The sequence below is a fragment of the Taurulus bubalis genome (genome assembly GCF_910589615.1).
Source record: "Taurulus bubalis genome assembly, chromosome: 11".
In the NCBI taxonomy this organism is placed as follows: domain Eukaryota; kingdom Metazoa; phylum Chordata; class Actinopteri; order Perciformes; family Cottidae; genus Taurulus; species Taurulus bubalis.
In genome coordinates, this window is record NC_136599.1 from 11,549,475 (window position 1) to 11,564,756 (window position 15,282).

At 37.4% G+C, this 15,282-nt stretch overlaps 2 protein-coding genes and 1 long non-coding RNA gene across 4 annotated transcripts; all 3 read left to right on the plus strand.

Annotated features, from left to right (window-relative positions):
* The first annotated feature begins 556 nt into the window (after positions 1-556).
* hsd17b10 (hydroxysteroid (17-beta) dehydrogenase 10) lies at positions 557-5,182 on the plus strand. Its single transcript, XM_079226772.1, has 6 exons — positions 557-583; positions 1,575-1,739; positions 2,419-2,583; positions 3,414-3,542; positions 3,635-3,743; positions 4,739-5,182. Exons 1-6 carry the CDS (start codon positions 560-562, stop codon positions 4,927-4,929), a joined length of 783 nt encoding a protein of 260 aa, XP_079082898.1. The 5' UTR covers positions 557-559; the 3' UTR covers positions 4,930-5,182.
* A 528-nt stretch (positions 5,183-5,710) lies between these two features.
* Positions 5,711-11,510, plus strand: LOC306743983 (uncharacterized protein; the record flags this gene model as incomplete). The annotated part of the gene is made up of 8 exons (XM_079226542.1): positions 5,711-5,820; positions 7,001-7,014; positions 8,280-8,630; positions 9,012-9,146; positions 9,233-9,331; positions 10,350-10,387; positions 10,477-10,638; positions 11,442-11,510. 8 exons carry the CDS (start codon positions 5,711-5,713, stop codon positions 11,508-11,510), a joined length of 978 nt encoding a protein of 325 aa, XP_079082668.1.
* Positions 11,511-12,209: 699 nt separating this feature from the next.
* On the plus strand, positions 12,210-14,135 carry LOC306743562. 2 transcript variants are annotated; one of them, XR_013771087.1, is made up of 5 exons: positions 12,210-12,552; positions 12,923-13,013; positions 13,207-13,305; positions 13,427-13,464; positions 13,546-14,135. It is a non-coding gene; the product is annotated as an uncharacterized lncRNA (long non-coding RNA). The 2 variants fall into 2 exon arrangements; XR_013771088.1 differs by lacking the exon at positions 12,210-12,552 and having other exon boundaries at positions 12,850-13,013.
* Positions 14,136-15,282: the final 1,147 nt, after the last annotated feature.

The window sequence follows — 15,282 nt, forward strand, 5'->3', positions numbered from 1 at the left end:
TTGAATTGTTTTAAACGTTAAATTGTATTATTATTACTATTACAATTAATTAGCATTGTTAATTTAAGTTGATTTAATTTGTATTGTTTTGTTTATTGTTATCTAATTAATAAATACAAAATGTTAGAAATAAATTAAATTAAATAAATCCACACTCCAACATACTAAGTAATAGTGGTGATGATGTACAACTCAATTCTCAGACTATTTATATTCACAGATAGCTCCAACTATCCAAGTGCAGGGTGTGCTGGTGCGGAATTTACTGTATATCCCAGTGAATGAGTCTTATATTAAGAAAATAATTCTAGACCGCCTCCCCAACAGGGCTATTGGCTTTATTATGGAACTCTTAGCATAAACCCTGTGCGATGATATTATTACCTTTTTTTAAACAACCTGATTTGAGTAAAGTTGTTGTATTTTTTTCCTGCAAAGCCTCTTGTTCCACTCTCCAGTCCAGCTGGTGGCGGTAATGCATCTCCTGAACTGGTTTAAGAACCCTGATTAAACACTACAGAAGAAGAAGAAGAAGAAGCCAGTCCATCCAGAAACCAACATGGCGAATATTCGATGTGTCAAGGTGAGGAAAGAAAAGGATCAATATTCACAATGCAACACTCAACAACATGACTTACTACGAGAGATTAGGATACGTTGCACTCGTTAGACACCTGTTATTTATGTGTGTTTATTCTTCTTCCTGTTAATTAGTTGTTCTCGTCAGTACGAAGTTTCATTGTGTAGCCAGCATATGGGAATCAATGAGTCCTGCAGCGTGTTTGTTCACCTCTGTTTTCTCGGTTATTCCGACATTGGAGACTTTGAGACAAGTTTAAAGGGTTATTCCACCTAAAGCACCGACATAATGTCGTTTGTCCCTGACATTGGCGCTATCTGGCCTTGCAGATAGTTTAGTAAAGTAACCAAGTACATCTTCTCAAGTGCTCTATTTATGTACACATTCGAGGTACTTTACTTAACTTCTTCTTTCTTCTTAAAGCTTATACTTATACTCCACTATATCTTAGAGGCAAATATTATAAATGTTCCTGTACTACATTTGTAGTTAGTTACAGTGTTGGGTTACTTTTCAGATTATGTCTTTCATCCTAGTGTATTCTTGAGGTATAACCAACATATTGAGTACATTTCCTTTCATATTAAATATTTTCAAAGCTGATTTAATAAATAAATAAATATAAAAGGTACTTTGAACTCAGTATCACGTGTGTACTAGCTGACATACTTTCTTCTTTCTTTCTTTGCTGGCTGCATATCTTGGCATATTACTATCTGTTGTGACTCCAATGGCAGAACTGTTCATGCACATGCATTTCCTTGCGCATGCAATAGGGACTCGTTCATAGAAAACCAGCTTCATGGCGCTACCAGAGGTCTGAAACTATACGCATTTGGGATAAAGATTGAGAGAGAAACTAACTATGAAAAGATGCAACAATAGCTAATCCATAGAATTCACTGTCAACTTTACAGACTCAGTCTTAGATTACATTTTTTTTTTTCCTGTTCTACCCTCCACCCCTGTCCATGTGTGTGTCCATATTGTGTAGGGTATGGTTGGCTTGGTGACGGGCGGTGCGTCCGGTTTGGGCCGGGCCACTGTGGAGCGTCTGATCCAGATGGGAGCGTCTGCTGTTATCCTGGACCTGCCCTCCTCTGATGGACCGGCTCTGGCAGCCAGTCTGGGGGACCGCTGTGCCTTCGCTCCTGCAGACGTGAGTCCATAAACTCACAACGCACTGTCACTCGTGCAAAATCAATAAGCATGTACATTACAGTAAAAAGTTATGAATCGGCTGTTATACTGATTGTTTGCGTCTTGCCTTCAATAATCAATTTGAATAGATAAAAACAGTATAATTCTAACACCATTGAATTGTTTCCTTGTAATCCCTTCTGCCGTAAAATAACTTTAATCCAGTGCAGTTAAGGACTCTACCACTGACAATACCAACTACAATATAGACTGACAATTACAGTATGTAAATACACTGAAACGCTTTTGTTTAAAAAAAGCCATAAAATATTCAGGAAAAACCTTGTTTGATTTCATGAAAACTATAAGGATATTAACGTTTTTATGGGAAGATATCAAATCTGGAAACTTGTGAAAATGTGTACTAATTGAACTTGTGGTAACTATTATATAAATTAAATACAGATCAAGGCAGCAGCTGTAATTGGAACTCTGCACTTATGCTTTCAGATCAGCAGATGGCACTCACACATCATACAACATAATGACTAATGCATGTGGTACATGTTGACCCGCCAAATTATTTATGCCAGACTTTTCTCTAGTTGCTGGATAGAAATTGAACCAAATAACTGGTATCTATGTATTTACACATGTATGTGTGGTGATATTTATCTTGCAGCCTTCTCATTTCTTAGGTGACTTCTGAAGCAGACGTGCAGGCAGCAGTGTCCCTGGCCCGAGAGAAGTTTGGAAAGCTGGACTTGGCAGTTAATTGTGCCGGCATTGCCGTCGCCGTTAAGACGTATAACTTTAAGAAGGACCTCCCTCACAGCCTGGAGGACTTCCAGCGTGTAATCAATGTAAGGATGCACACAATGAGCGGAGGCATACGACATCAGTAGAAAAAGAAATACCAGTCGCAGCTGTGTGACAGTTCCATTGGAGGAATGCAACCAAGTTACTCAAGCTCTGGACTTATGAACAAATTGAAAGTACTTGTGCTCGAGAATTTGCTTTTTTCGCAACTTTATTTCTTCTACTAAATCATAGAGGTAAATATTAATATATTTTTACTGCACAACATTTGTCTGGCAGTTTCAGTCACTTTCAACCCCTTCCTGTCCAGTGAAAACCATGTATCTCCAGATGTGTTGATATTAGTTTGAGATAAACTGAAGGATAACATGTTTCCTTATGTGTTGAGCAAGTTATCTTATTTCTTAAGCTAAATAAACTATAAAAAAAACAACCTGGTTCAGTCAGAAAAAGCATCGTCACAAAGCTGAAAACGGTTGTTTTTCTGAGCTCATGTAAAGTTTACTTTTTAAAGATTTGTGGTTCTTGCAGGACAGCGACTCCACAAACATGATGATCTTATTGAATATGATGCATTTCTGCAGATACCCAACAATATAGGAGTTAAATGATCAGAACCGCAAACATCTACAGCAGTTAAATGCAACGTACAGATTAATACAGCAGTAATGTTAATCCAGAAATATCTTCTACTGCACAATGAGTACTTTTCATACTTTAAGTACATTTAGCCCATAATACTTCCATACCTTTACTTAAGTAAGGTTTTGAATGCAAAGTGGTTACTTGCAATGGAATATTTTCACAGTGCTTTTACTTCCAGGCTCCGAATAACCCTTTCACCATTAGACCTTGCTTTGTGTGTTTTCTGCAGGTGAACATTGCAGGAACCTTTAATGTGATTCGTCTTGCTGTGGGTGAGATGGGGAAGAACGAGCCTGATGCAGATGGACACAGAGGCTGCATCATCAACACAGCCAGTGTGGCAGCCTTTGATGGACAGGTCATTTGAAACAAAATAAAAAGCATAAAAGAAACAACTGACTGGTCGCTCCATTTCTCAACTTTTCTTTGTGCTCTCCGTTTCCTCTACAGGTCGGCCAAGCGGCATATTCGGCCTCTAAAGGCGGTATCGTTGGAATGACCCTCCCTATTGCACGAGATCTGGCACCCATGGGCGTCAGAGTCATCACCATTGCACCAGGTCAGTGTGACGGTACACATAAAGTCTGGGTTCAGTTCATACCCCATTTTAGGAGTCATGGTTTGGTGTGAGTTCGGTACAACTGAGAAAATAAAACAATGCTTTTTTTGAGCAGACAAAGACGGACACAATGCTCCTGCTGGAAACTGAGGAAGGAACTTTACAAACATTTCTGTATTACACTGAGACGCGAGACTGGAGTTTAGAGACAACACGTACCTACTTGTGTGTTTCACAAGTAGGCAGTTTTACGAGCTGATTTTAAACCAATAAAAAGCTAAATCATCAATCATTATCCTAAAAATAATGGCCTAAGTCATTTTTTGACAAATTATTTTCTTGCCTAAATCATCTCCTCATGATACTAGCCACCTCTGGTAAAATCCCCTACATCCTCAGTTGAACAGATCATGTGATTCTACCCCTATGCTATAATGGCCTGTCAAGAGTGTGACTTAGGCCATTTTACAAGCTTTTCAATATGGCATTTTGAAGCTAGCAAATTAGTTAGCATTTCTGTCAATGAAAATCTCACTCGAACATGATATTAGTAATCATAACATAATTTGACCGTTATTACAGTAAGCCTGTTGTGCAGTGTCTAGAGGCAGCTTGTGCACCCCTATCACGTTGGTATTAGTTTTTTTTGTGTTTTCTGAAAAAATGACTTGTGCCATTATTTTAGGAGGTTGACGATATCAAAGCCGGCTGGAATGTGACTGTCAACAATGATGCAAATACCACTTGGACTTTAAACAGAAACCAGAACGCTTCAGATGCCAAACTCTTGTCTCGTTGCCTTTATGATATCATCCTCTATAAAACAGACGCACCGTCCTTGTCTTAAACACACACACCTCTCTGTTAATGTTGTAATGGAGTATTTTACATTGTTGTATTGGTACTTTTACTTGAGTGAATGATCCGAGTTAACAGCAATTGGAAGGGGATCTTTCCTTGGTGTATGAATCTCAATGTTCTCTTTATTCCTCAAGGTCTGTTCTCCACTCCCCTCCTGGCTGGTCTCCCAGAGAAGGTGCGCTCCTTTCTCGCCCGCCAGGTGCCCTTCCCCTCTCGCCTGGGAGACCCCGCTGAGTTTGCCCACCTTGTGACATCACTGGCTGAGAACCCCATGATTAACGGCGAGGTCATCAGACTGGACGGAGCCATTCGCATGCAGCTCTGAGGCCGATGGTGTGTGTCTGTGTGTCCACATTAACAAAAGGTGTTGATCATCACCATCGAATTAAGAGAACATTTGTATGTCTGAGTGTTTGTTTGTGTGTGTGTGTGGCTGCCTGGTGAAATTACGTTGTAGAAAGCTGCACAAAGTGTGTAAAATATCTGTAAATCATTCAGAGCATTGCTGTAATTTGTGCACTCAATTTTGGTTGTTTTGTAAACTAATCCAGATTCTAATAAACCTCCAGATCGGTTTGATTATCTTCTAAGGTTTTTTTTTTTGTCTTTAAAACTCTAAAGTGTAGAATTGTATTCCCCGACAGCATTTTTCAGATCTTCCTGCTCCCACAAGTTAGATTTTTAGAAAGAAATTTGTATTCTTATCTTAATTTGTGTACTTTCGCGAACAAGAGAAATTGTTCGGACGCGTGTTCTATGCCTCAAACAAATCCCTGTCCAGTGCGCTGTCTCTCTTTCCATCCGTTGATCCATTTATTCCGTATCACGGTAATAGTAACACAATTTACGAGTGGCACAGAATTGCACATCACTCTTATGACAGTTCTGGGCCAAATTGTGAAATCTAATTACGAGGCATTTTGGGAATTCAGCAATTCCCCTGAATCACATTAAATTAAAGTTTCAGTGGCAGCAGCTAGAATGCTGGCTCTTTGCCAAATACACATCTTTAATAACTGTGACTAACTAAAATTGTTTATTTTTCATTCAACTTTTGTTGAGTACAAGTTCTGAATAATAATAAAAGCAGCCAGGCATTTCCCATCATGCACTGGGCCATGCAGTGGCTGGAGAGCAACTGCGGCTCCTGGCTCTTAAAACTGCGTCCCTCTCGCTCTCACGAGATTATTGTTGACCATGTGTGCATGACGTCAGAGTAAGTCGGGATCAAGTCAGATACAAATCTACCCAGCATGCATTGCACGCCGCTCGATGTTAATCTCGAATTAGCCTGATGCCTACAAAAACACATATCTTATTTTAAACGTCCATAAGGTCTTCATCTTCAAAGAGAGGAATCAGAACTTCAGCATCATGTCAGTGACAAAAATATGTTTGAGAAAGAAAGTCACCACTGATGGAATGTAACTTATACAATTTACAATTTAAACAAAGTACAATTTTGAGGGACTTAGCCTTCCATGTTATAGTACTTTATACTCCACTCAAATATATTGTATAGCTTTAGTGACTTTGTTGAAGTGATGCACATTCTAATGCACCACTAATTACAATCCAACAGTGGTGAACGGTACATTTACTCAAATACTGTAGCATATGTTGCAGCAGGCTGAAGTAGAATTTTGAGGTACTTGTGCTTTACTTCAGTATATTTTGTTTCATGCTACTTTATACTTCTGCTCCACTACATTGATTTGATAACATGAGTTACCGTGTCATATTATTAATACAAAATATATCCAACAAATATAATATTATGTATTATAGATTAAGGAAAGGTTTGTCAATAACCCTGTTTTTTGCCTGGGGGTTACACCCCATGTGGGGACCTTATGCTCTTTGCAGACCAGAAGAGTCCTGCAAAAGAAGAAGAAAAGAGGAAATACAGGCAGAGGGCAGGGTCTCTCGCCACACAATTAGTGGTTCATAAGTGATGATTGAGAGGGATTCTTTGTGTATCAGTGTATTCATTTTTTTTTTAATTGCTGCATTTTGTGCAACAAAAAAATGACATTACTGCATCAAGTTACAAAGAACACAGTTCTTATGTACAATCATAAATAAACGTATGCGGTGTAAAAAAATAAGGAAGAGATTTAAAATAGATAATGTGATGTGTTTGAGGAGGGGAAGTGAGTACTTCCTGGTTTGACAGTGAAACTGAAGAGAGGCGTTAAACCATCAGAGCCTCAAACATGAACATTTGTCACACTTTGGTCTTTTATTTCTGTGAGTACGCTGTTTTTCTATTATATCATTCTCTTTTTACTATGTTATTTGTTTCAGTCAGTCAGTTAGACTTTAAAGTAGATGGTAAACAGTTTCATCACATCTCATATCGCTTCAAGACATATTTTTGCTTTCTGTGGTTTCAGGATGATTGGAATTGGTATGAGTCACTCAGTGGTGGAAGAAGTATTTAGATATTTAAATAACACAATGCAGACATATTCGGTTATAAAAGCCATGCACTCAAATTTTTAAAATAAATAAAAGCACTACAGGTATTAATATCAACATATACTTACAGTAATAAAGTACTCATTATGCCGAATGGCCTCTTTCATTCTCATGCGGATCATAATCCTGCATTGTAATTATTGATGCATTCATGTGTTCATCACTTTAATGTTTCAGCTGGTGGAGCTGGACCTGATTTTGACTACTTTATGTACTGCTGACTAGCGTGTGGATTTCCTCCTGGAAATCAATACAGTTTCATTATAATCTATAATAAAACTATAATTGACATTGATTATATTTTGTATTTTTAATGTATGTCTGCAGAGTAATTAAAGGTATGAAATAAATGTAGTGGCATAGAAGCATGAAGTAGCAGAGAATATAAATTAAATACCTCAAAACTTCACTTCACAGTACAGTACTTGGGTTAATGCACTTAGTTACTTTCCATTAGTCACCAGCCACCTCCCTTTACATGACATCATTAAAAGTACTGGTGACATAGGTAAATAAACCTAGAATGAAATTAAATGAGTATACACTTTCATGGTCTTAATTCTCCTCCATAACTCAAACAATTAACTAAATATTTATTATATTACATTAATTAAGTGATATGTTTCATTGCGTTCTCAACATTTAGACATAAACAATACTATTTTTCAGAATATTTTTTTTCTCAAATTTTTGCAATCTAATAGCTTATTTAAGTTTTTTTCTTGTAAATTTGGGTTTTTAAATCTGCCACTTAAATCTCAGAAAACATTTTTTTTTTGTATTTCACCTAAATATATGACACTTATTTTTTTTCTCTGAATATTGCCCCAAAACTCTGTAATAGTAATATCGTTTTATTTCATCCAGTGACGTTAATAAACCGTCAAATGAAAATGAGATCATCATGGTTTTATCAAACATAAAGTATAGTACTACCCGGTACCAGTCCCATCTGTGGAGACATTGGTACAGCTGTCTATTTATAAAGCATAGATAGGTCTATGTATTTTAATTGTGCTTTTGTATGTATTTTATTCTATTTAATGTATTTTGTATTATCTGGACCTTGAGTCTGTAATACAAGTTTGATTGATTGATTGTTACACCTCAGTCACAGACTAGTTGGACTGGGTTCATCCCAGTAGAGGAAGGGACGTTGAGATAAACCCTATTGATTGATCATCCCTTCACCAGCACTGTGGAGCAGAAACACTGGTGGTCTCATCAATGCAGAGATCATTGTCTCGACAGGAAATGAAGGAGGAAACATCACAGTTCCATGCATCTTTTATTTCTCTGGAAAAAAGAAGAGCTTCTGTAAGGAAACATGTGAAGAAGGAAATGTTCTCATTGAAACAACTGATATCACAGCTCAGAGTGGCAGATACAGCATTGCATATGAAGAAGGAACATTGACTACATCTGCAGTTCTGTATGTGAGCATCACAAAGCTGAATAAGTCTGATGCAGGAAAGTACATGTGTGGTTTGCACAGATCTATACTACCCTCATCATACCAGGAGATTGAGATCAGAGTTGAAGACGGTGAGTTTCTACTGAGAGAATCAACTTTTCACTGACAGCTGCTGATGTTTAAATAACTCTGTGTTTATTCTAATGATTATATTTAGAGCTGCATATTTTCATCATTGTAAAAACTGATGGATGCTTCTTTTAAAACCAGCAGTTCAACTGTAAAATATCTATTGAAATCAGATTGTCCCACACTACAGCTGATTTGAATATTGTTGCACCAAACACATTGATTACCTTCTGCATTTCTCTGTATGATTAGAAATGCATTGATATATTAACAGATAATTAGTGTTATTTAAGAGAAATGTTACCACAGATTTCTTTGTATCTGTACAATATGTATCTGATTGTGTAGTTGTGTGTTCAGCATTTCTTTTTTCTGTTTCTCAGCTCCAATCTCTTCAAAACCAACCGTGACCCTCCAACCTTTTCCAGCATCAATCCCATCAGCCTCCACTCTGATGACGACACAGAGTTTAAACTCCAGTCCAGGAAGCTCTACACCTTCATCCGCCTCCCCCGAAGGTAATTTGATGATTTATTGATATATTGCATAATTGTGTTAAACAAAAGTGTAAAACAAACTTGTTCTTCTGCTCAAACAACTACAGCTCCACTGATGTACGTGGGTCTGTGTCTGGCCGTCATGATTGTCGTGTTAATAGCAGCTGTGCTGATATTCTGCAAGAAGAAAGCCAGTATACCCAAAGGTGAGGCAACAGGAAACACACACACACACACACACACACACACACACACACACACACACATACACACACACACACACACACACACACACACACACACACACACACACACACACACACACACACACACACACACAGACATCTGAAACGGAACATTTAGCTTCTAAAGAAAAGTGCACAAGAGATTTTCAGAAGTGTTTCAGACTATTTTGAATTGAACGCTAAATCCTGCTAGATGTTACTATTATGTAACGCTCTATATCAGTGCTATCATGAAATAAATATACTGTATAAGATTTAATAAATGGTGTCAAGCTGAACTTAATCGATGAGCGTTGTAGTTAGCTATTCACACTGCTTTTGTCTCATCAAAATGCATCTAAAGTAACTTTTTGTGTCAGGAAAAGACACGATCCAGACAGTAGAATAAACTCAGGATTGTAAACATTTTACAAGTCAAGTAAAATCATTTAGAACAAAAACAAAAAAATCAGTGACTGGATGTTTGGTGCACATTAACAAGTCATGCATGCTGATGATTGGTCGACTGAATGTGCTGATGCTTGTCTCCAATGCAAAGTCAACAAATTGTTTTTGCACAAAACTGAAGAAAGTAATGAAATTAAATCCTGGTTCTATTGAAAGCCTTTGGTATTTATTTGTTACCTGAAGGCCACTGTAGTTCTCTGACACACTCTCACCATGAGAGGCCACGACAACCTACACACTGCGTCTTCTTAGTCCTATATTAATGTATTTATTTGTATGTTAGCCATAGGATCGTATACTATACTGTATACTATATTATACATCAAGGTATTAGGTTTGTTTAAAAGAGATCAAAAGCAAATCACATGAAAGCATACAATTAAATAAAGAGCATCATACAAAATAATAGAGCACAGAGGAGTTGAGGTCTGCCCAAAACCTTTAGAAGATTCTTTTTTTAAAAGAAGACGTAAAGGTTTTTTAATAATATTTGCCCTTTAACCTGATATGCTGAACTGCATATGCCTTTCAGAACCTCCTGTGGAAACTGAGTACGCTAATGACACAGAGGTGAGTTTGAGTACATCTGTGACATCACAGCATCACTCATGTTTGTGAAACAGCTGATATTAATACAAACCCCTCTTCTCCTTCTTCAGTTAAACTGTGTGTATGAGGAGATCAGAGAGGAGGACAGACAGCGCACATCTCCTCCTGCAGAAGTATCTACAGTTTACGCTTACGCCAATTACACCAAATCAGACAGAGGCGAGACCACAGACGAGTACAGCTTGGCCACTGCAGCCACTTCTCAGAAGACAGTAAGTTGCAACTGTGGGCGGATTTGGGTTTAGAAAACATCTGATGGTTACAGCCACTACAATAACTTGACAAGCTGATGCTACGATGTTCACACATTTCACCAAAGTGATTTATCTTTGCCACACCCCCAAAAAATACCTTTTTGGTTTTGATTCAGGTTTTGAGACAAATTAAAATGCTATTTCATTGTACAGCAAAGGAGATATGTTTGCATTGGCAGATTAGACAGACGATTGTAAACAAGTCCCTAAAAAAGAGGTTTTGAATTAACTTTACATCAGTTTGTTTCAGATTTAAAAGAATTCCAGGTTTTTACATTCGTCAAAATATTCATATCAATACAGAAACTGTCTGTCAGTCTATTGTTTCATCAAGAGAGAACAGCAGCTTAAGAAACAGGAACCAGGCCAGTTTGTGACCAGAGAGCCACAAGCTTCTGTTGGTAAAGGAAGAAGTTCTCAGAGTGAATGCTGCACTGAAATACATGGAGTTCAATACATTTGGAGATAAAACCATGAAAACAGTTTACATCAGGGTTATTCAATTATAATTCAACACGGTCCAGATAGAGAGAAATCCCTCACGTCACATTAATGTCTAGCTTGCGCTATGATTTAGTCCCATATCTATATATATCTCTCTCTCACACACACACACACACACACACACACACACACACACACACACACACACACACACACACACACACACACACACACACACACACACACACACACACACACCAGAAGTCCTTCACCCCCCAACGAGAGTGAGCCAAATCCAGAGGCCTTTTTATGGACAGGCCACACCGGCTCAGTTGTGGCTAGTCTCGGCTGACGACCTGCCAATCAGCACCTGTAAAGAGGATTGAAACAGTGACACCTAGAGTATGGGAGGCTGGTCGTCACAATATCAACAATATGTATCATCACATTTCAAATTGAACTGGAAGAATTATAAATAATATATACTCTAATCTTATTTCAAGTAAAATATAGACTGGATTCAAAAATAAAATAAATAACAGAAAGCTTTTTAAAATATGTGCATCTTTAAATAAGTAAGTTAATTTTAGAACAATTAACTGAACTGAATTGTCCTGCAGCTTTAAATTCAGTTCATTCAGGTGTGAAGTGATGTCACCCAAAAAAGCCACAATGTGATATTCTTCTCATCTTCTAAAAAGAGGAATTTGTATGCAGGGATTTTATCTGTGGTTATTAAAACCACTTGTTTCTGCTTTATTCTCCTCTCTGTTAACATCATTGCTGGGCAGTGAATAACATGTTAGGTTTCTGATCATAATGGGCTCTTAGGTTTATTTTTCTGTGCTTTTATTTCAGAAGTGAATGGGTGCGTTTGCTCAAAAGATGTCTGCTTTGTCATGTTGGCAGTGATGAACTTTGACCTCTTTTTTTTCTTGCAGATTGAAGATGCTTCGAGTAAACTAATCTACTCTGACGTAGATTGTGCCGACGGTCCATCTGCCTCGCTCAACAGCGCCCCCTGTGGTGATGCAGATAACGTTGTCTACTCTGTGCCTCGGGGAGCAGAGCGCTCGTACGGCAGCCACGCTGAAGACGCTTCACCTCCCCTGTACTCCATCGTTACTTCCCATCAGCCAGTGCCGTCCGGCCAATAGAGGGAAACGAGGCTTGGCCCCACCCACCTTCAGCCACCAAAAAATAAATAATATATATTTATAATATTATTAATTATAAAAAAATATTATAATATTAATAAATTCTACACATATTCAATATTTGTGTTTTTGAGCTATGGAATATACCCATTCATATTTGTGAAATAGGATATCTGTGCCAAATATCTGCTTTTCCTGCTTGTACCCTCTGCTCATGCACGTCCTCTCTGCTCCAGTGCACGTCTCTAATGCTCGTGCACGTCGTTTCTCGGTGAGTGAAGACGATGAGTTTCTACTGAGAAAATCAACTTTTCACTGACAGCTGCTGATGTTTCAAATATCTCTTGTTTTTATTCTAATGATTGTATTTAGAGCTGCATATTTTCATCATTGTAAAAACGGATGAATGCTCCTTTAAAACCAGCAGTTCAACTGTAAAATATCTAATGCATTCAGATTGTCCCACACTACAGCTGATTTGAATATTGTTGCACCAAACACACTGATCACCTTCTGCATTTCTCTGAATGCATTGATATGTTCACGGATAATTAGTGTTATATAAATATGTTACCACAGATTTCACTATTTGATTGTGTAGTGTGTTCATTATTCATTTATTTTTGTTTTTTTTATCTCAGCTCCAATCTCTTCAAAGCCAACCTTGACCTTCCTACCTTCTTCAGCATCAGTCCCATCAGCCTCCATGACCTTCATCAGCCTCACCCGAAGGTACCAAGCAGTCTCAAAAGCAACAGACAACACCAACTGCAAGTTGGAACTTTATTTTGCTATAAAGTGTTAATTTAATGATTTAAATATTCAGTTAATGTTATTATTATTAGCTTGACAGTTATGCAGGATCCCAGATATATTGCATAATAAAGTGTAAAACAAACTTGTTCTTCTGCATAAACCACTACAGGCACTCATCTGGATGTGAATCTGTCTCTGACCATCATGCTCATCGTACTATCAGCGACTGTGCTGATAATCTCCAGGAAGAGGGCCAGTACACCTGAAGGTGCGGCTCCAGGAAACACACACACATACCAAAGGGAACCGGACATCCAAAATGACACACTTTGCCTGTCATGCCAGATGTTTAGCAGTGGAGCTAATCTTCTGAACTGCATCTTTTTCAGAACCTCCGGTAGAAAATGAGTACGCTTATGTCACAGAGGTGAGTTTGAGTCAATTTGGAACATTGAGCATTATTAATATTGAAACCACCTGATATTAATACAAACCTGTTCTCCTGCAGACCAACCGGATGTCTGAGATCAGAGAGGAAGACGGACATAGCGCATCTCCTCCTATAGAAATGTCCACAGTTTACACTTTCACCTAAACTCATGTCAGAAGAAAGGAAGAATATGTTAGGAATTAAGCTTTGGGTTCAAGACACAACATCTTTAAACGTCATCTTCTAAAATAACATACAGCAACTTAATTGTACAGCAGAGGAAATATTGTGTGTCAGAAAACAGAACACATTTTGGACATGTTCTCACACATGTGGTCTGAAACAAACTTCACCTCATGTTAGTAATGTGGTGCCTTCTTACGAAACAGGAACTTTGCCAGTTAAAATATAAAACATTTAAAGCCACAAGAGAGAAGTACAGATATGTAGTTTAATACAAAGTTAACAGTTTATATGAAGCAGCATACATGCTGTTATGATACTCATGTGACAAACAGGCGAGTAAACTTAAAGGGTGCTGCAGGAATGAGCCCTAAAACCCGGAATTGGGTTAATAAAATGTTATTGTATTTAATATATTGAGTATTTTTCACACTTAATATTTTTATGTTTACTCTGTAACTTTGCTTGCTGTTGCTACAAACAAATTTTCCCCTCGGGATGAATAAAGTATATATCTATCTCTAACTAAAAGCTACCTCTTCTCAGAGTCAATGATTTTTTTGACTGAATAAAAATTCAGATTACCGTATATCTGCTGATATTCTTTTTACACATAAATGTATTTCTAAATAATTGGGACCAACATCTTACTGAGTGGGACATATTACAGTTCTAACATGTAATAAACTTGTAATTGCTCTCTGGTGAACACAATACATTTGTTTCTATGATACTACGAAGAGGTTTGCACGTTCCTATATTGCACTTAACAAAATACAAGAAGTAAAAGGTTTCTTTATTACTAATGCTCAAAAACACTAGATACTAATACATTATTTTGCTTGTAGCTTGGTTTTGCTGATAGTACACAGACTTTACTGTCAACAGTTTCATCAAGTACGACCAGCGGATGTCTAACTGTAAAGACTCTACAGAAAATAACTTTGGTAAAACAATGAATTTGAACACAAGGAGCAATTTACATTTTTTTAATGAAAATAAACTTGACATGACATTGGCAGTTTAAACAGTATACAGTCTTTATCTTTTACAAAATATTTTCATCCTTCCGTTTCGTGTACTTTACTACACAGCAGCTGTTCACAGTGTAGTCAGTCAAGTTAATGCAAACATGTTACAAAATATATGAATTGTCCCGAACCCCTTGTTAACATCTGTATCAATACACATGGCAACGACAGCTGAACCAAAAACATCATAAATATTATTTACACATAATAACTTCATGTGATGCCACGAAGCCAATGCTGCGTGGCTCGTTCATGTTGTTCATAAAAAAATTAAAATGTAAGAACAATAATCATAAATAGAAGACAAATACTTGGTAAATATTTCCCTTCACAGCCTTACAGTGCTCAAAGAAGAAAACAAATAATAAAATTAACCCAACATGTGACGTTAAAATAAAAGATGAAAATAAATGCTGTGGCACATTAAAGGTAAACACAGAGGAGGAGGATGAAGATCAGCTGACAGAATAATGGCTGCATAGAATCAATCAAAATGTGCTTTTTTTCCTTCATGGATTTGACAAAGATACAAAGATTAGCTCCTTAACTACAAATTATGTACAATTTATATTTCTGCATAAAATGTTTTCTTGTCCACAGA